The sequence below is a fragment of the Saccopteryx leptura genome, chromosome 3, assembly GCF_036850995.1.
Source record: "Saccopteryx leptura isolate mSacLep1 chromosome 3, mSacLep1_pri_phased_curated, whole genome shotgun sequence".
In the NCBI taxonomy this organism is placed as follows: domain Eukaryota; kingdom Metazoa; phylum Chordata; class Mammalia; order Chiroptera; family Emballonuridae; genus Saccopteryx; species Saccopteryx leptura.
Genome location: NC_089505.1, coordinates 226405638 through 226427298, shown reverse-complemented (window position 1 = coordinate 226427298; position 21661 = coordinate 226405638). Strand labels below are relative to the sequence as shown.

General features: G+C 39.1%; 1 protein-coding gene across 3 annotated transcripts in view; it reads right to left on the bottom strand.

Annotated features, from left to right (window-relative positions):
• RMND5A (required for meiotic nuclear division 5 homolog A) overlaps nt 1-21661 on the bottom strand; it is an 88983-nt gene that overhangs the window by 37659 nt on the left and 29663 nt on the right. For all 3 annotated transcript variants that reach the window (XM_066377752.1, XM_066377753.1, XM_066377751.1), the window contains exon 2: nt 19186-19328. In XM_066377752.1, the coding sequence (XP_066233849.1) occupies nt 19186-19328 (143 nt within the window). The remainder of the gene's footprint in view (nt 1-19185; nt 19329-21661) is intronic.

The window sequence follows — 21661 nt, the reverse complement described above, 5'->3', positions numbered from 1 at the left end:
TGTAGATGATATGATACTACATATAGAGAACCCTAAAGAATCTATCAAAACTATTAAAACTGAGAAATGAATTCAGTAAAGTAGCAGGATAAAAAAATTAAGTCCAAGTTGGTTGCGTTTATTACACCAATAATGAACTATCAGAAAGAGAATTTAAAAAAACCCATTTACAATTAAATGTAAAATAGCAGGTATTAAATATAAACCAAAACCTACACTCAGAACACTATTAAGACACTAAAAAAAGAAACTAGAGATAGAAATAAATGAAAGTATATACTGTACTCACGGATAGGAAGAATGAACATTGTAAAAATGTCCATACTACCCAAAGCAATGTACATAGCCAATTCAACCTCTGTCAAAATACCAATGGTATGTTTCACAGAACTAGAACAAAGAGTCCTAAAATTTATTTAGAACCACTAAAGACCCTGAAAAGCTAAAGAATTCTTAAGAAAGAATAAAGTTGGAGGTATCATGCTACCTGATATCAAACTATACTACAAAGCTATAGTACCCAAAACAGCATGGTACTGGCATAAAAAGACACAGATCAATGAAACAGAACAGAGAGCCCAGAAGTAAACCTATGCCTATATGGTCAATTCATCTGTCACAAAGAAGGGAAAAATATAAAGTACTGTAAAGGCAGTTTCTTCAATAAATGGTACTGGATAAACTAAACAGATATATGCAAAAAATTATAACTAGTTAACTTACAACATATACAAGAATAAACTCAAAATGGATTAAAGGCTTAAATGTGAGACCTGAAACCATAAATCTCTTAGAAGAAAATTCAGGTGTAGCCTGACCAGGCAGTGGCACAGTGGATCGAGTGTCAGACTGGGATGCGGAGGACCCAGGTTTGAGACCCCCAAGGTTGCCAGCTTGAGCGCGGGCTCATCTGGTTTGAGCAAAAGCTCACCAGCTTGGACCCAAGGTCACTGGCTTGAGCAAGGGGTTACTCGGTCTGCTGTAGCCCTCAGTCAAGGCATGTATGCGAAAGCAATCAATGAACAACTAAGGTGATACAACAAAAAACTGATGATTGATGCTTCTCATCTCTCTCCGTTCCTGTCTGTCTGTCCCTATCTATCCCTCTCTCTGACTCTGACTCTGTCTCTGTAAAAAAAAAAAAAAAAAGAAAAGAAAAGAAAGAAAATCCAGGTGTAAATTCTCTTACATGTCATTGCTCTTAGTAATATCTTTTTGGATATGTCACCTTGAACATGGGAAATAAAATTAAAAAAATAAACAAATGAGAGTACACCAAAATAAAAAAGTTCTTGCACAGTAAAGGAAACCATCAATATACCAAAAAGATAACACAATGATTGAAAGATAACACAATAACATACCTGATAAAAAGTTAACACCCCAAATACACATAAGAAACTCATACAACTTAACACTAAACAACAACAACACGTGCAGAGGACTTGAGTAGACATTTCTCCAGAGGACATATACCAAAAGGCATATGAAAAGATATTCAACATCACTAATCCTAAGAGAAATGCAAATCAAAACAATGAGATATCACTCCATACTTGTCAGAATGGCTATCATAAATAAATCAACAAACAAGAATGTGAAGAGGGAAACCATATGCACTGTTGGTGGGATTGCAAACTGGTGCAGCCACTATGAAGAACAGCATGGAGGTTCCTCAAAAATTGAGGCTCTGGTTGGTTGGCTCAATGGACAGAGCATTGGCCCATTGTGCTGATGTCCTGGGTTCGATCTACAGTCAGGGCATACTAGAGAAGTGACTATCTGCTTTTCTCCCCCTCCTGTGGCCAGTGGATCAATTGGTTCGAGTGTCAGCCCCAGGCACTGAAGATAGAATGCTCCGCTGGTCCAAGCACTGGTCTCAGGCACTGAGGATAGGTCGGTTGATTCTAGCATTGGCCTCCGATGGGGGTTGCAAGGTGGATTCTGGTTAAGGCACATGTGGGAGTCTGTCTCTCTTATCTCCACTTCTCTCACTTAAAAAAAAAAAATTAAAAATAGAACTACCATATGACCCACCAATTCTACTTCTTAGGATTTATCCAAAAAAAATCCAAAATACTAATTCCAAAAGATTTATGCACCCCTTATGTTCACTGAAGCATTATTTACAATATTCAAGATATGGGGCCTGACAAGGCAGTGGCGCAGTGGATAGAGCGTCAGACTGGGATGCAGAGGACCCAGGTTTGAGACCCCAAGGTCGCCAGTTTGAGCATGGGCTCACCTGGTTTGAGCAAAAGCTCACCAGCTTGGACCCATGGTCACTGGCTTGAACAAGGGGTTACTCGGTCTGCTGAAGGCTCACAGACAAGGCACATATGAGAAAGCAATCAATGAACAACTAAGGTGTTGCAACGCGCAACGAAAAACTAATGATTGATGCTTCTCATCTCTCTGTTCCTGTCTGTCTGTCCTTATCTATCCCTCTCTCTGACTCTCTGTCTACACTGTAAAAAAAAAAATATATATATATATATATATATATATATATATATATGCCTATCTCTCTCTCTCTCTCTCTCTCTCTCTCTCTCTCTTAAAACCTAAGAGTCCACCAATACACACCTGGATAAAAAAGATGTATGACATATATGCAATGGAATATTACTCAGCCATACAAAAGAATGAAATCTTACCATCTGCGACAACAGAGATGCACCTAGGGTATCATGCTAAGTGAAATAAGTCAGAGAAAAGAAAACAAATACCATTATGATTTCACTTATGTGTGGAATCTAAAAAAACGAACAAACAAAACAAAAACAAACTCATATATACAGAGAACAAATTGATGGTTGCCAAATGGAAGAGGGGTTGAGGGGTTGGGTGAAAAGGTGAAGGAATTAAGTACAAATCAGCAGTTTTAAAATACAGGGATGTAAAGTACATACTTAATATTATAGTAACTATATATAGTATTAGATGCATACTAAAATTATTGGGATGACCACTTTACAAGGGAAAGAAATGTCTAATTGCTATGTTATACACCTGAAGCTAATATAAACATTACATGACAACAGTAATTGAAAAACAAAAAAGTGGAAAAAATTAAAAATGAAATAAAAATCTCTGGGACACAAAATTACTTGGCATATCAAGAACCAGGAAAATCTAACTCACATGAGAAAAGATGTTCAACAGACACCAATGCTGAGATGACAAAGATGCTGGAAACATCAAAGATTTTAGAGAAGTTACAAAATTGCTTCAGTAACAAAGGGCAAATAATCTTGAAGAAAAAGAAAGTCTTTGCAAAGAAACAGAAGATACAGTATTCAAAATAAAAACTCACTGGATGAACTTAATAGCAAAATGAAGGTGAGAGTGCAAAACACTCAAGATCTGCCTGACCAGCTGGTGGCACAGTGGATAGACCTCTGGCCTGGGACACTCAGGACTCAGGTTCAAATCCCCAAGGTCTCTCTGGTTTGAACATGGTATCATAAACATGACCCCACTGAGCCCAAGGATGGTGGCTTGTTAAGGAGTCACTGGCTCAGCTGGAGTCTCCCCACCCCTGTCAAGGCACGTATGAAAACAATTCATGAACCAGAAGTGCCACAACTATGAACTGATACTTTTCATCTCTCTCTCTGTTGGCCTATCTCTCTCTCTCTCTCTCAAAAAAAAAAAAAAAAGTCAGTAAAGATCAATAGATATTAGCTAATCTGAACAAAATAAGTTTTTAAAATAATGAAGATGGCCTCAGGGATCTGTGAGACAGTAACAAATGCTCTAACTTTCATGTCACTGGAGTACCAGAGAGAAGAATGTACTGTACAAAAATATTTCTCAAACTTGGTAAAAGATATAAACTTAACAAATTCAGTAAGATCAGTATGCTCCTAAAAGGATCTACTCAAAAAAAAATCCATACTCACATAGCTGGCAATCAAACTGCTGAAAACTAAAGGCAAAGAAAATATTCTTGAAAGTAGCTTGAGAAAAGTGATGAAATCCATACTGGGATTTCAAGTGACCAGATTTCTCAAAAGAAACCATGAAGATCAGAATGAAGTGGTATAGCATTTTTCAAATACTGAAAGAAAGAAAAAAAACTGCAATCCTAGAATTTTATATCAAGTGAAAATATCCTTCAGGAATGAAGAGGAAGTAGATATTCTCAGATGAAGTAAAGCTGAAGCTGCTACTAGAAGACCTGCTCTCAAAGAACTGCTAAAGTAGTTTCTTCAGACAGGAGGGAAAGATACCAAACAGCAACTTGGAACATCAAGAGTAAACAAAGAACAAGTCTATCCTTTGTGGTCTGAAAGTTTTCCTGCCCAATTTTACTTCCACCCCTATTATCGTTCATAGGCATTCCCCCATTAAACTTCTTGCATTTCTTTTTCTTTTCTAAAGCACATCAATTTGGCCTGACCGGATGGTGGTGCAGTGGACAGAGCATTAGCCTGGGATGCAGAGGACCCAGGTTCAAAACCCCAAAGTTGCTGGCTTGAGTATGGGATCATAGACTGCTCCACTGGTTGCTGGCTTGAAGTCCAAGGTCACTGGCTTGAGCAAGGGCTCACTCACTCAACCATAGCCCCCCCCCCCCCCCATCAAGGCACATATGAGGAAGCAATCAATGAACAACTACGGTGCTACAACAAAGAATTGATGCTTCTCATCTCCCTTCCTGTCTGTCCCTATCTGTCCCTCTCTCGCACAAAAAAGGGCACATCAATTTAATTAGATAAAATCATTTAGATTTACTGAAATTACGATCTTAAATCAATCATAGCTTAAATAAGAGTCCAAGTAACACAGGATTATTTTCTGGTATATGCAAGAACAGGTAGAAGATAACCTACAGTGGAAAATGCAAACCAGCCGTCATTTACATCATCAAAATGCAGAGTTCTCTTGTCTATCCTATCCTTAGATGTCAAGTCAATAGCCTAAAACTAAATATATACAATTTTTAATTACTCAGGCAAAAAAAAAGAAAAAAAAAAGAAAAATTACTGTCAGTCTTAATTTTTATTCATTTTTCTTTTCACACACCTTTCTTGGCCTAGTATGTATGATACATACTTAGTAATACAGGATAACTAGATGCTAAAGCTATACCTTCCATGTACATACTAAATAGACTATCCCTAGCTCTGAAGAATGAGCAATTACTTAAAGTTCTCTAATTTTCTATCTGTTCCTCAGATTCTGCCTGTTGAGAGATGATGTTATAATAGTTCATCAATACCTTTGAGCACATTATTTTATCTTTGTGTTATCTACAACTAAAACATTGTAAGTGGCAATGATGCTACTTTATTCCCCTTCTAGAGCAGAGATCTAAAAGGGTAACAGATGTCACAGATACTCTCTTATTTTAGTCCCCAAGAGACAAACGGTCATTCAAATGAATAAAGGAATGGGTACCTAAAGATGACAGAATTTATTACAAGAATGGGTACCTAAAGATGACAGAATTTATTACAAACTCAGGAATCTGCCAATAGCTCCCTAAATGTCTAAGTGCACCCTATAAGCAAGAATCACTGATGTCTGGCCTGTGGTGGTGCAGTGGATAAAGCGTGGAATGCTGAGGTCGCCAGTTCGAAACCCCAGGTTTGCCTGGTCAAGGCACATATGAGAAGCAACAACTAGGAGCTGATGCTCTCTGCTCCACCTCCTGCCTTTCTCTCCCTATTCTCTCTTTAAAATCAATAAATAAAATCTTTAAAAAAAAACCATTGAGCCTGATCAGGCAGTGGCGCAGCAGATAGTGTCGGACTGGGATGCAGTGGACCCACATTCAAAACCCTGGGGATGCCGGCTTGAGCACAGGATCACTAGCTTGAGCACGCAGTCACTGGCTTGAGTGTGGGATCATAGACATGACCCCTTGGTCGCTGGCTTGACCCCAAAGGTTAGTGGCCCAAAGTCACTGGCTTCAGCAAGGGGTCACTCGTTCTGCTGTAGCCCCCCCCCCCCAACAAGGCACATATGAAAAAGCAATCACTGAACAACTAAGGAGCTACAACAAAGAATTGATGCTTCTCATCTCTCTCCTTTTCTGTCTGTCCCTAACTGTCCCTCTATGACTCTCTGTCTCTGTCGGGGGAAAAAAAAAATCCTAAGACTAAGAGTCCTCACAGATCTATCAACCTCATTCAATCCAAATACAGCCTGACCAGGTGGTGGCGCAGTGGATAGAGCAGGGGTCCCCAAACTTTTTACATAGGGGGCCAGTTCTCTGTCCCTCAGACCGTTGGAGGGCTGGAGTATAAAAAAAACTATGAACAAATCCCTATGCACACTGCACAAATCTTATTTTTAAGTAAAAAAACAAAACGGAACAAATACAATATTTAAAATAAAGAACAAGTAAATTTAAATCAACAAACTGACCAGTATTTCAATGGGAACTATGCTCCTCTCACTGACCACCAATGAAACAGGTGCCCCTTCCAGAAGTGCAGTGGGGGCCGGATAAATGGCCTCAGGGGGCCGCATGTGGCCCGCGGGCCGTAGTTTGGGGACCCCTGGGATAGATCATCAGACTGGGATACAGAGGACCCGTTCGAAACCCAGAGGTTGCCAATTTGAGTGCGGGCTCATCTGTTTTGAGCAAGGCTGACCAGCTTGAGCCCAAGGTCGCTGGCTTGAGCAAGGGGTCACTCGGTCTGCTGTAGCCCCCTGGTCAAGGCACATATGAGAAAGCAGTCGATGAACAACTAAGGTGCCACAACAAAGAATTGATGCTTCTCATCTCTCTCCCTTCCCATCTGTCTGTTCCTATCTGTCCCTCTCTGTCTGTCTCTCTCTCTCACTCACACACACACACACACACACACACACACAAATCCAAATACAGTGTTCAGATTTCCACTTGTTCATTTAATGATTGATTATTCTCCAATCCCATCAACTCCCAACAAATTTATCAGGTGGATGCTCTGCAGGGAAGAAAACAACTTTGCTCAGCTTAAAGCACAGAGCCATGTTAAAACAATTTTATTTAGTAGTATGCGTTAAGTCAGAAGTTTAGTAACTACCACCAGAGTGAACCATGCAGATCCAACAGAATTCTTTTAAATCTTTCCTTTATATACTGAAAGAAAATTGTGATCATCTAGGACTTTAAAATATAATAGTCTTAATATTTCAACAAATTTAAACAGTTTTACAATGCTGCTTTTCATGCACTTTTATTTCCATGGTACCTTTATGTACCACTGTCACTACTACAAAGGTAAGAAAATTGTACACCTTTAACATTCAGGATATCTCTACTACATTCAAATACAAAAATATAACCTATTTGCTAGTCTTGGGAAATACAATTAAAATGTGAATAAGTAATGCATTCAATGAAAATGTCTGAACTCCCTCCCACCATTCTGATTTTCCAGTTTAAACACTGAGGTAGATAAGTAAACTTTTTTCATAGATTATTTTATATTCACTGGTAGTAAAAACTAAAGCTAAAATTATAAAAAGAGGTTGAGAAAATACAACACAGTCTCAGAACTCCTTTTGTTATAACTGCAAGTTATTATTGCATCAGAGCTAGGATCAAGTCCAGCTTCTGTTGCTAGGCGACGAAACTAGTTTGCAAGGCTGCCCAGAAAATCAGCAGTGCTACAAACCAGCCAAGAAGTGGCTAATAAAGAGAAATAACTATTAGCACTTTTGTTTTACTATACTTTTTTCTTTAAAGATAAAAAGAGGGAAAACTCTTGGAAAGATGTTTCTCATCTGAAAGCGGGATTCAAAGAGTAATCAAAAGTAATACACACATTTAAGGGTGTGTCTGCCTGGAGGTGTTATGGCATGGAAAGAGAAATCCAAGACACACTAATGCATAATCCATCTCATGTACTTTTAGTGCCATTCACATGTTTGATGATTTAAAGTTTTAAAATCTGGAAGATGAAATAGAGAAGGAGTAAATTTATGAAACTATGAAATCAAAACAGACCATCCTATTGCTTTAGCAGTAACATGAACATGCTTACAAACTGGTTAGATTTTAAGGACTGACTTTCATTGCTCACCATCCAAAACCAATCCATTTCTGAAATACATTTTGTGAAATTATAATTATTGAGCACAGTGGTTAACAGTACATGATAAAACCCAATATTTGTTTTAATTCCTAAGTACCAATTCTTTAATACTTTTTTTTTAACTTCCTCATCTGCTTTTGAAGAAAAATTGTTGGGCTATTGCAGCAACCACCAGGAATCAATTTCCCTTCTAAGCATCCAGTTAATCTGGTTTAGGAGTGACTGGTATACTGCAAAGAATACTTAACAGAGAATAAGATTTGGATCCTAGCTCCACTCAGTTTGAAATAATACCTACTTCACATGTAATCTGCAAAAAATTAGTATCCAAAAGTTGTTTTGTTTTTAAAAATCCATACTGTAAGGTATTTTTCCCTGCCGAGAAGGAAGGAAGGGGCCGGAGCCACAAAGTGTGGAATAGTAAAGGCTTTATTGAGTACAGCGTGCATCCAGCCCAGCGAGGTTCCCTGGCCGCAAGAAAAGATGGGGGCCAGGGAAGTTGCAAGTGGTGACCCGCGTGGGAGATATTTAAAGGGTCTCTAGGGTGGTTGAGTTAATATGACGTGGTGAAATCTCATTGGCTGGCAGACGGTCGCTTTTTTTCCAAAGGGCTCTGGGAAGTTTCTTTTGGCGCACTTGGTTGTAGCCGGTCCTAGCCAAAGGTCACGGGGTCTGACCTTTCCCCATTATCCACAGACCTTACATATATCATCAAAAGTGAAGATCAACAGCCTAACTTTAAAAAATGGGCAAAATAAGCAAGAAATCACAAAGGGGGAAAATTCTAATAATTAAACATGGAAAGAGGCGCTCAACCTTAAGATGAAAGAAATGCAAATGAACATAACTAGATACTGTTTCACAGCCATGTGATTAACTTAAAATTTTTAAAAAGCTGATAATACCAAGTGTACATGAGAATCTAAGAAACAGGACTTCTTATTCATAATGGTAGGATTACCAATTAATCTAAACCCTTTAGAAAAAATGTAGCAAGCCTAGTAAAGCTAATGAGGAGGTACATGCCCTGGGATAAAATAACCCACGTTTAAGCATATACCAAACAGCAGTGCTTTGCAAAAACAGTCTAAAACAGGGGTAGTCAACCTTTTTTATACCTATCGCCCATTTTTGTATCTCTGTTTTAGTAGTAAAATTTTCTAACCACCCACCAGTTCCACAGTAATGGTGATTTATAAAGTAGGGAAGTAACTTAACTTTATAAAATTTATAAAGCAGAGTTATAGCAAGTTAAAGCATATAATAATAATTACTTACCAAGTACTTTACTAAGTTTGGCAGAATAAATCTTCATAAAACAACTTACTATAGTTAAATCTATCTTTTTATTTATACTTTGAAGCTGGAACGCCCACTAGTGGGCGGTAGGGACCAGGTTGACTACCACTGGTCTAAAAAATAAATTTAGTAGTGTGTCATAATCAGCATTTGTAGATGTATTATTTTATTTTATTATTTTAATTTATTAATTTTAGAGAGGAAGGGAGAGAGAAAGACAGGAATATCCATCTGTTTCTGTATGTGCCCTGACCAGGAATTGAAATAGTAATCCTTGTATATATATCCTGACGATGATCTAACCAGTGATTTTCAATCTTTTTTGAGCCGCTGCACATTTTTTACATTTACAAAATCCTGGGGCACACCACCTAACAAAATGACACTCTGTTAGAATTTATTTAAAGTTTAAATAAATTACATTTATTAAAAAAAAGTTAAATAAAAAAGGATAACCCCCTCATATATACAGTCCCATGTAACATCCCTCATATATACAGTCCCACGTAACATCCCTCATATATACAGTCCCACGTAACATCCCCTTATAAATACAGTCCCACGTAACATCCCTCATATATACAGTCCCATGTAACATCCCCTCATATACAGTCCCATGTAACCTCATATATACAGTCCCATGTATCCCCTCATATATACAGTCCCACTAATAGATACTGGAACTTTCATCAAGGTTGCGGGTTCAAATCAATTTGGCAAATACTCTCTCTCTATAGAGACTGGACAAAATCAATTTTAGAAAATGTTGGGTACTTGTGTAATATCATAAGTCCTCAGAGCATCTCTACTGTCAGATTGAGACGTTTGCATTCTAGGTAAGGATTCTGATAAATACTAGAGTTCTCCCTGAGGTTGTGGGTTCAAATCCCATGGACAGCTGGGTGCAGGGGCCTTGGTTCTGTCTGTTGTGATGGTGTACATAGAGATTTGAGCTCTTTAAGAAGACCTTTCAGGAGGCCATATACAATATAGATAACATTGTGATTCATTGTATATCACCCTCTGCGGGGCCTCTTTTAAAAAGAAAAAGGTCAAATATCTATATACACCATCAGGATAGACATAACCAGCTGAGGCTGAGGCTTCATCTAGTGGTGGCAACATTTACCTCCAGTCCTGACCAGGATTAGAAATCAGGACCATGGGGAGGAGTAGCAGCTTCAACTACTCGCCGCAGCCACACAATGACAAGTTGACAAGTGCACGGCAGCCCCAGCAGGGACCTTCCTGGGTGTGGATGAGAGGCGGCCTACTATTGGTTCATTGCTAGTGGTCGGGATGAATCCTAGAAGGTGATTGGTCAGTGGGCGTTGCCTGTGCCTCCACTCTTCCTGTCGCTGATAGCTGGAGGGATTGTGAGGGGAATGTTTATGTTCAGATGGAGGCAGCTGGCAGAGGGCCGGATAAATAGCCTCTGCAGGCTGTATCCGGCACGCGGGCCGTAGTTTGGGGACCCATGTTTGATTTCCCCACGGCACACCTGACCATGTCTCACAGCACACCAGAGTGCCGTGGCACACTGGTTGAAAAACACTGATCTAACCAACTGAGCCCGTTGGCCAGAGCTGTAGATGCAATTTTTTAGATTTAGATATTACATTTTTAAAATTTTTCCATCAATTTCAGAGATAGGGCAAGAGGAAGAGAGAGAAAGAAAGAAGCATCAACTCGTTTCACTTAGTTGTTTCATTTAGTAGTGTCCTCATTGATTACTTCTCATGTGTCCTGACTAGAGGTTAAACCTGTGACCTCTGGTGCGTCACTGAGCAACCCAGCCAGGACCAGTGAATGCTACCTTCTTAGACATTCCATTCTCTCCACTGTATGGCATTCATACTTGTACTTTGGTTTTCAAAGTTAAGAGAAACGTAGGTTTTGCCAGATCAAGAAAAAGGAGTGGGGAGGGGGGGGATAAAGCCAAACTGACAAGTTTATACTTTATAAACAAAGGGGAGTAATGTGGCAAGGTCAGAGATATGCCAAACTACTCTGCTGGGATTCTAAGATCCTTAAAATCCTCCCTAATGTAACCATCTGTCACACTTGCACCCCTGTCCCTCACAATTATTTTGCATATTATTTTACATACCTTTTGGTTCTGGTGAATTGCTTCTTTGTCTCCTTATCTGAACAGACTTCAGAAATTTGAGTGACTATTTTACTAAAACTCCCAAAGATGGCACATATCTCTTACCATCCAGATGCACAGGAGAGAACTTCAGGTCACTAGGGATCAAGTCCCTCAAGGAAAACCAGTTGAGAAGAGCTCCTCAACGTCTTACAATCTGGGTTTTAATCGCAGCTCCTCAATTTGCTTTCTAGTTCTGTGATGGAGGTAGGTTACTTAATCAAAGTCTTAGTTTTCACATCTGTATCTGTGGACAATAATCCCTACCTTACAAAGTGTTGGTCAAGACTATATTAGTATGACCAGGCGGTTGCACAGTGGATAGAGTGTCAAACTGGGACACAGAGGACCCAGGTTAGAAACCCCAAGGTCACCGGCTTGAGTGGGGGTCGTTCGGTTTGAGCACGAGGTTACTGGCTTGAGTCCAAAGGTCGCAGGCTTGAAGCCCAAGGTCACTGGCTTGAGCCAGGGGGTCACTCACTCTGCTGGAGCCCCTGGTCAAGGCACATATGAGAAAGCGGTAAAAAAACAACTAAGGTGTCACAACGAATTGATGCATCTCATCTCTCTCCCTTCCTTGTCTGTTTGTCCCTGCCTGTCCCTTTCTCTGACCCTCTTTCTCTCTGTCAAAAAAAAATAAAAGACTGGATTAAATAATGTACACGAACCTCTACTAGGGCCTATCTCACAGTAAGCCTTTAATACACAGTAGCTGAATCTGAGAGGCAGGTCTTGCCACCAAATCTCCCACTCCACACATTTTTTAAAAATCTTGATTTTAGAAAACACAAATAAAAACTGATACAAAAGCACATTAACAGAGGCATTTATTAATGTGCAAATTCATTCATTTAAAATCAGTACAATTACAGGCTAGATTAGCTGACATAGCTTAAAAGGTGTGAGGGTCTTTTCCCTTCTCAACTCAACCTGACTTGGTAAAAATGGGTTTGTACTACCTCCAGATCTAGTAGAATTCTCTGATCCTGCATCTAATATAAGATCTGACTGCAAAGGTCCAGGCTTTCCTCTGAGGACTGGACTATAATTCAACAAATACAGTAATTACCATTATCAACTAAATAATGTCATTTCATTCTGCTCAAAACAGAAGTACGTAGTAAGAACAATATAAGCCCATAGCTTAGAGTTAATGATATAATGTGACAGAAGGCAGAAAGGCAGAAATTATCTTCTCTTTTGAGAATGATCTTCAGACTGAAAAGGGCAAAACCAATACAGTTTCATAGACACTGAAGCCCAATACAAGTGGAGAGACCCAGAGAGCATCTAGCTGCTTATAAGAGTCAGAACTCTTGGTTCCTACGAACAGAAATCTCTTTCACCCAAACTGGATTTAAAGAAAGGCTCAAGTGTCCTGGTGGGGTAGCTCAGTTGGTTAGAGTGTCGTCCAAATTGCAGCTTTGATCCCTGGTCAGGGCACACACAAGAATCAACCAATGAATGTATAAAATAAGTGGAACAACAAATAGATTTTTTTTCCCTTTCTCTCTCCCCCTTCTTCTGTCTGTAAGATCAATCAAAATAATGAAGAGAAGGAAGAGGAGGAAGAAGAAGGAGGAGGGGAAGGGGAAGGGAAAGGGGAAGGAAGAAGGAAGAAGGAAGAAGGAAGAAGAAGAAGAAAGGCTCAGGTAACCAGGGTCTCTCAGATTCTCTCAAGGGCCACTAATCATCCCTAGGCTCACAGATTCCCAGGCCTCTTTCTTTAAGAACTCTAGTAAGAAAGATACTAGGGAAGAACCTTGAGACACCTACCCTGCAACAAATAACTGTGGCCAAAGTGAAGAGTATCGAGAACATGGCTTGTTCTATTCAAACCTCATAATTAAAAAAGAACATCTTGTATTCTGACCACAAAAATATAAGATTTTTATAAAATGTTGTGCAAAACTTAGACACACTAAGTAATTCTGAGGGGAGGGTAGTCTGATTTTTTTTCATCTTTAATAAACAGGTTCTTGGCTTTTTAATCACTGTTGTCTCTTTATAACTTATTTTCCTTTTCAATAATTCTAAAGATTCCACCAAAAATATATCAAATTATCTGTCTGTATTTTAGAACTCAGCAATTTTTCTTAAGCAGAGTAAATAGTGTTTTAATTCCCTTCTTTCATTCAGGAACAGTAACATCTGTCTACTACATAAGAATTTACCCATTACATTAATAGCAGGACTTTAGAGCTAGTACACATATGACCTCACCCGCAGTCTACCTATCCTACTATTTAAGGCTACACTCAAGGCATTACCTCCCACTGGTATCTTTTGTCTCCTCTCAAACCTCAGTTATACCTCCATAAAAGGCAGTTCCAAACTGCTCACCAAAACTATCTGAAAATATTCTATATTTCATTTTTTATACCATTACTCCATTTGTTTCTTCAGTCAGCATTTGCCTCACCAGTGTAGATGCTCCATCTAGTGGCAAAATCAGGGCAATGTGGTTTAAAAAACATATTTAACCATTATTCTTCCCCTTAAACATTACTGGCCTTGCAATGGCCTATTTTCCTATTATAGCAGTGTTTAAGAACAGACTCTTGAGGTCTCTTCTGACTCTTGACTCATCACTTCTAAACTATACCTCTGGGGTATGTTAATCTGAGTCTTAATTTCCTTATATGCAAAATAGGGATAATGTACCTGCATGATGAGATATAAATAAATGCACTGAGCACTTAGCTCAGTACCTAGAACATAGTTAACATGCAATAAAGGATATTATATTCCTACTCCTGACTACTCCTTAGTCTAATTTCATCCTAGCAAATCTTCAACTGCTTTAATCAGCTGCTCCCTTTTTCCTTTATCTCCTTAGACCAGTGGTCCCCAACCTTTTTTGGGCCACGGACCGGTTTAATGTCAGAAAATATTTTCAAGGACCAGCCTTTAGAGTGGGACAGATAAATGTATCACGTGACCGAGACAAGCATCAAAAGTGAGTCTTAGACAGATGTAACAGAGGAATCTGGTCATTTTTAAAAAACAAAACATCGTTCAGACTTAAATATAAATAAAACGAAAACAATGTAAGTTTTTATTCTTTCTCTGCAGACCGGTACCAAATAGCCCACAGTCCGGTACCAGTCCATGGCCCGGGGGTTGGGGACCACTGCCTTAGACCAAATCCTAAGGCCCTCCATCATTTGCCTTCCCTCACCGTGATCTTGCTCTATTGCCAACAGGGTCAGTCACTCTAATCAAGTCAGTCCCAGAGAGTTTTTGGCAGGAGTCAAGCACTTTTTCAGTTGTTTTTCAGCCGCTTTCCAGGCCCCACAGAAAACTACACCTCACTGCTCTCCTGCTCTAAATTTTACCCATTCTTCCAAATAAAAACTTTAAATGCCAATTCTATGAATCTTAGATTAATCAACAGCACAATGATGCAAACGTATTTTATACTGACACAGAAATTTTCAATTCTTCTATATATACAAACACTGTTACATGACCAACCTAGACCTCAATCTTCTAAAGGATGTGTATACTATGTGTTTCAGTTCCAACTGTCCCACAGCAAATTTTAAATACCTTAAAATCTTAGTACTGTTTTCACACACACACATAGTCTAAAGCAGTAATCATTTCATTGACTTTTCTTAATTAGGAAGTAAACTAAAAAGGAAATCAAAAAGCAAGTAAAACACTGAGTAAGATGCCCTAAAACAGCAGAGTTCTAAATTTTCTTAAAATAAGAAAATTAAAAATAGACCAACACATTGTTTTTTACAAAAAAAGTTGCCACAGAACCCTATAGCTAATATTTTGTTTTTTAAATAGTGATCAAAATACTAAGGCTATCTGAAAATAATCAACACATTAAAGCAGAAATCGTCAACATTTTATATTTACAATAATTAAAAGCCAAAAAACACCCTGGCTAATACCACAAACTTCTTTTCAGCTTATATTTCCAGAGAAGTGATAACTAGAGAATTTTAAAATGCAAGAAGCATTAGCATTAAAACATTAAAGGAAAAAAATCATTTAGTGTATCAAAAATGTATTCAAGTTCCTCACTCAAAACCAGCTAGCTCATAAAGGCACTACAGTGCCTTTGATGTCCTCCTCTTCGGAGTGGGAATAGCATCTACAAAACGGTGTGCACAGCTGCTGGACATCATTCCAGTTTGTTACTCAAGTCTGTCTGTTGTGGCATTTAAAGGCTTGTGCCACAATGGCCTAAGCTTCATCCTGTTTGTTCCCCACCAATCCATGTAAGTCCAACAACCTTTATAACAGGTAGCTCTGGAAACATGTACCAATTTACCAGGTCAAAACTTATGAATAAAGAAAAAGACAACTTTACAAGTCAATGAAGTCTCATACAACAACAGCCTACAAAGAACTAACCATGTATGTGAGAAGCTCCTGAATGGTGTCTAGGTAATGCTAGTGGAGTAACAGCTCCCTCTAAAGCTGAGGCTAAGTAAATGCAAGAAAGGGGGGAGGGGATGCACTAAAGATATTAAAGAACTGAGCTAAAAAGACCAGGTTTTTCTCTGTGCCCTAGGACTATATAATTCAACAAATACTTATCAGTATCAACTTAGTAACAGTTTCATATGATTGATCAGAAGAATCTAGGTCACTTAGAACTTAAATTACTTTCACAAAAATATGAAACTACCAAAAAAAAAATTATTTTAGAAAGTCCTTATAACTTCCAATTACATGGAAAAAAAAAATCCTCAAATGAGAAATGAGTAAATTAAAATATGTAATTAGGAACATTCACCTCAAACACATCCCTACCCAAAAGCCAGAATTTAATTTACTCACTGTGTGCTCCCTTGGTATCCATTCTCAAAGTGGTACTGCCATTTCTAGCACCAAATACATTGAAATGCTTTCTATCAAAGATTAGCCAAAGTCTCTGTCAATCCTCATGAATGTTTGTAAAGACTTGCCAGATCAGGTGAAGACTTGCTCAGTAAGTTACCAGTAGCTAGGGCAGTGGTCAGCAAACCGCGGCTCGCGAGCTACATGCGGCTCTTTGGCCAGCTTAGGAGTACCCTAATTAACTTAATAACAATGTATCTACCTACATAGTTTAAGTTCAAAAATTTGGCCCTCAAAAGAAATTTCAATTGTTGTACTGTTGATATTTGACTCTGTTGACTAATGAGTTTGCCAACCACTGAGCTAGGGGGACCAGAGTGTCACAATAACAATTATGACTGGACAACAGAGACAAACTAGAAAATGGGGAAACTAGTGACAGAATACAAAGCTGGTGAATTATTTGCCCAAATGCTCCTGATTCTGGTGGCTAGTGGTCCACATACTTGAGGTATGGCTGCTGAGGCTTTGCTGAGCCTGTCACCACCAATCCCAGAATCTGAGATCTCTTCTCAGATACTTTTTCTTTCTTTTTTTTTTTTTAATTTTTTTTTTTTATTTATTTATTCATTTTAGAGAGGAGAGGGAGAGACAGAGAGAGAGAGAGGAGAAGCAGAGAGAGAGAAGGGGGGAGGAGCTGGAAGCATCAACTCCCATATGTGCCTCGACCAGGCAAGCCCAGGGTTTTTTTTAAACCGGCGACCTCAGCATTTCCAGGTTGACGCTTTATCCACTGCGCCACCACAGGTCAGGCCAGATACTTTTTCTGACTGGTTGCTTTGGAAGCTTCAGCTCCTGTCACTGCCATGGCATCTTCTAGTTCTGCTGTCCCTCCCTCTGTCACAATTGCAAGCAGCCTGGGGGTCAAGCAAATCCCTCCAAGCATCTTCTGGGGTTTGAACCATCAAAATTACTAGAATACCTTGGTCATTGTTAGCCACTGAAATCTTAAGCTTCCTAAACAGCACCAGTAGTTACTTAACCCTAGAAAAAATGAAGGTTCTTCTCACCCACAGTAATATAAGATCATCTCTAACATGCCTCACCACCATTACAGTAAGTCCTTAAGCCATTACACAGCAATATTCACTTCAGGTGACAACTGAAAACTTCTCATGCTAAGAGCCCCAAAAGGTCTGATGCCAAAGCCTCTTCCCAAGCTGTGCTCACTCACTCCCTTGGGGTTACCAAACAAGCATCACAACCTCAAAGCTGCGTCAGAGAATAATCACTGCCTTCCCAGCCTTGGCTGGCAACAGCTATCACTGATCCAAAAATGGGGCTGCTGCCACCAATACCACTTCTCTGGCTTCTTTTGCAGGGTTGAAGCCCTCAGCAAAAGAGAGCTCTCTGAAAGGTCACTAACACTTCTAGGAGCCATGGCTACCCAAGCAGTTCCCAGAGCCCCTGTCACTCATAATCCTGACACACAGCACCTATCAGTTACTGATACCTCCTTAGAAGCATACAGTTCTGGCTTAGGCTGCCTCAAATTTAGCCTTTCAGTATCACTGTTCCATAGGATAATTTCTAACAGGTTTATCCATGAGTTAGAGCCACTCTCTGGGTTCCATGAGTTTCTATCAACATCACAGTATCACTTTTGTATGTACAGACTCATTATTACTGCTTAGGAGATGCCTTTGCTACAAAGAGTCCCCCCAGAAGTTCTTCCTCTTCTCCCAGAATTTTACAATGTGTGAACAAAATGTCCATAAGCAGTCACAAACTCCCCAGTGGCTGAATTGGTCAGAAGTATCACACCTTGCCATGGCCAGGTAGCTCAGTTGGTTAGACTCTTGTCCTAATATACCAAGGTTGCAGGTTTGATCCTTGGTCAGTACACATACACAGATCAACCAACGAGGCCCTGACCAGGTAGCTCCGTTGGTTAGAGCATTATCCAGATATGCCATGGTTATGGATTCGATTCCTGGTCAGGACACCTACAACAACCAACCAATGAGTACATACATGGGTAGAACAACAAATCAGTTTCTCTCTCTCTCTCTCTCTCTCCCCCTTTCCTCTGTCTCTAAAAATCAATAAATTAAAAAAAAAAACCAAATCAACCAATGAATACATAAATAAGTGGAACAATAGGTTGATGTCCCTCCCTCCCTTCCTCTCTATAAAAATCAATAAATAAAAAATTTTTTTCTTAAATAGTAAAATAAATAAGTATCATACCGTAGGCCACTTCTGTGAGGCCCCACTAGGATTATAAACTTTAGCACTGGCCCAGTGCTAAAAATGATAACTGCTTATAAGCAAGTCAAAGATTCAAGAGATTTATGTTACAAGAAAAATCACCCAACACACGTCATCAGCCTTGCTGGCTAGCAACCAACCCACTCACACATAAAGCAATAGTGGAGAAAAGCAATTAGCATGCACACAGGAAGAGAATAAGAGTTAGGATGATGCAAGGGAGATGAATACAAGGGTGTTTTATTCATCATTCCATAATACAGACAGAATCACAGCCAGGAAATTACTCAAGAAGTAGGAAAAGTTACTCATATAAACTTCTCAGTAGGTTAAATTTCTTTGGGAATTTATTCATCATGAGAGTAAAAGATGTATTCATATAAGCAAATGGATAAATAACAAGGCTATAAGTTTCTTTTGGTTTGTTTCATTTTTGTGTTTTAAATAATAGCAACAGAACCTTTAAGAATAACACAGTAAAAAAACTCAAGTCCACAAAAGTTATTAAAACCAGGTATGAAAGAAATAGCATAAAATAATTTAAGAAAGCTTATGTTATCAAAACAGTGATGGGAGATAAAGGATGATGCTTAAAAATACCAAACACTTCCTTCTGTACCTTACCTTATCGATGGCTTTTCCAACCCGAGAAACACTGCTGTGAATGTCTTTGTGGTCTGAGGCCAATTTTTGAACAGTATCCTTTATTCTTTTACAACATTGTGTCAAAACAAGTGAAAGTGTCCCTGATAATTCAGCTTCTTGGCCTATAAAAAAAAAAAAAGAAAGAAAAAAGGTTGGTTACTCACAAAAGCAAGCCCAAAAATGATACATTTCAAATAGGCCCTCTGGAACACTGAAAGATGGAAGAAAAGTGAAGAAAATTCAGTGCCTGCTTTGAAGCAGAGGGCCACATTCATAATAGTTTTCAAGTGAAAACTAAGAAAGTTACCTTAATTTTTTTTATTTTAAGGAGTAAGAAAAATTTACCATGCAATAAACCACTTTCATAATTACTAAAATCAGCATAGACTATGAATAATAATACTTTCCAAGGTATTTTTCAGAAAATGTCAGTAAACTCACTTATTCAATCTGTTTAAACTGTTCAAATCATTCTCAGGACATTTGATTATTACTAAATTTCCTAAAGTAACATTATTTAGTCTCAATGTTTTTTATATTCTATATAAAGTAGAAGAAAAAATAAACTTCTTTGAATATCATCATGTGCAGAAATGATGTAACGTAACAGGCCTAAGACTGCTATCCTTAGAAAGGCCTGCCTGCTTGGAAGGCTGACCTTTAGCTGGTATCTGGGAACTTGGACTTCAGGAGGGCTCCCACCACCCTAACTGAAAAGACAGTTGTTACAATGTGGTTTATGCTAAACTCCTGCTTTTCTTCTGAAGCCAGGAGTTTTGCTAGGAGCCCATATTACCAGTTCGCAATAAAATACCCTGAGTACATTGTCTCTAAGGAGCTTCTCTGGTAGAAAACACTTAACACGTGTTACAATTTGATGCTGGAGGAATGAAACATGACCTGTGTGATGCCACTGCAAGGGGCTCAAAAGATTTCTCCTGATTTCCTCTGGGCCTTGCCCATGTACCTTTCCCTAAAGATCTTGCTTTATACCTTTTTGCTGTAATAACTCTTAGCCATGAGTATAACTACATGTTGAGTCCTGTTTGTCCTCCTAGGGGTCAATGGCCAGTCACTAAAGATGCCATCACGGGGGCTCATGACTCACATGATAAATAAACTGAAATTTACTATATTTTATATCCTCTTTCCCTATGCCACCTCCTCAGAAAAATGGGAGAAGGAGGACAAGCTCAGTTGTATCTGTCAATTACCTTATATATCTACATAACCTGTAAGTAAAAAGGTCTAGCTTCTGAAACACAACCCAATATTACATAGTGGTGGTTCCTGAACTTTAATTCATTTACATCTGAATCACCCGGAGACTTAGTTAAAACAAAGCTGTTGGACCCCATTTCCAGAGTTTCTAACTCAGGAAGTCCTAGATGGGGCCCAAGAATTTGAACAGTAACAAATTCAAAAGTACAGTTGCCCTAGTATGTTCATTCATTCAACAAATATTTATTGAGCACTCATTATAAGTGTAGCAGTAGACAAAGACTACCAAAAATCCCTGCCTTAAAACTTACCTTCTGGTGAACAAGATAAACAATCCACAAAATAAGCCAATTATATAGTATGACCAAAGATGATACATGCTTCAGGCAGCACAGTAAAAGAGATGGGAGTATATCTGGGTTAAACAACTGAACCTTACAATGAGGTCATGCCAGGCCTCACTGAGAAAATGACATTTGAGAAAAGACTTGAAAGAAGTGAGGGAATTAGCTGTCTGGCTACCTTAAAGGTGAAGGGTGGCAGAATATGCCACTCTAAAATATGCTTCTTTAGCATAAGGATTACTTTGAGAAACAGCAGAGGAGAAGCTGATAACAGAGTGGAATTTACCTCTCTATAAGGGAAAATGAAAAATGACATTTGTAAAAGAAATCTCCATTTGTAAGGGTTTACTAGGAAGACTAGAAGGATGGCTCTAAATCACAGGAAACTTTTATTAGCTTCCCTGATTTGTCTGCCTCCTCCCACAACCACACCAATATTACAACTGAACTATAGAACAATCATCAATAAGAACCACCTGAAATCTACCTAAACAGAAATCCTATGACTAAGGATATTCAGAAGCCATGTGGAGACTGGTAGGAGGGGCAGAGACACTGACCTGCTGGCCCAACACCTACATGTGGCAGTTAAAAATTGGGAGAGATGTTGGCTGAAGAGGTCCCTGAGGAGTGAGGGGTCCCAGACCCACACTAGGCTCCTCAGCCCAGGATTCCAGTAACGGGAAAGAGAAGTCACCATAACATCTGGCTGTGAAAACAGTAGAGATAGTGGCCAAGTGAGATGGAGGGTTTCTTAAAGAGCCTCAGACAAACTTTCTCAAACTTACTCTCTCTGAGCTTCCAGTGCTGAGGCAGCTGCTCAAAAGGCACCAGGGACATACAGAGAGGAACTGAATTGTCTGGCAGCAAAGTAAGAACTGTAGGGGCAG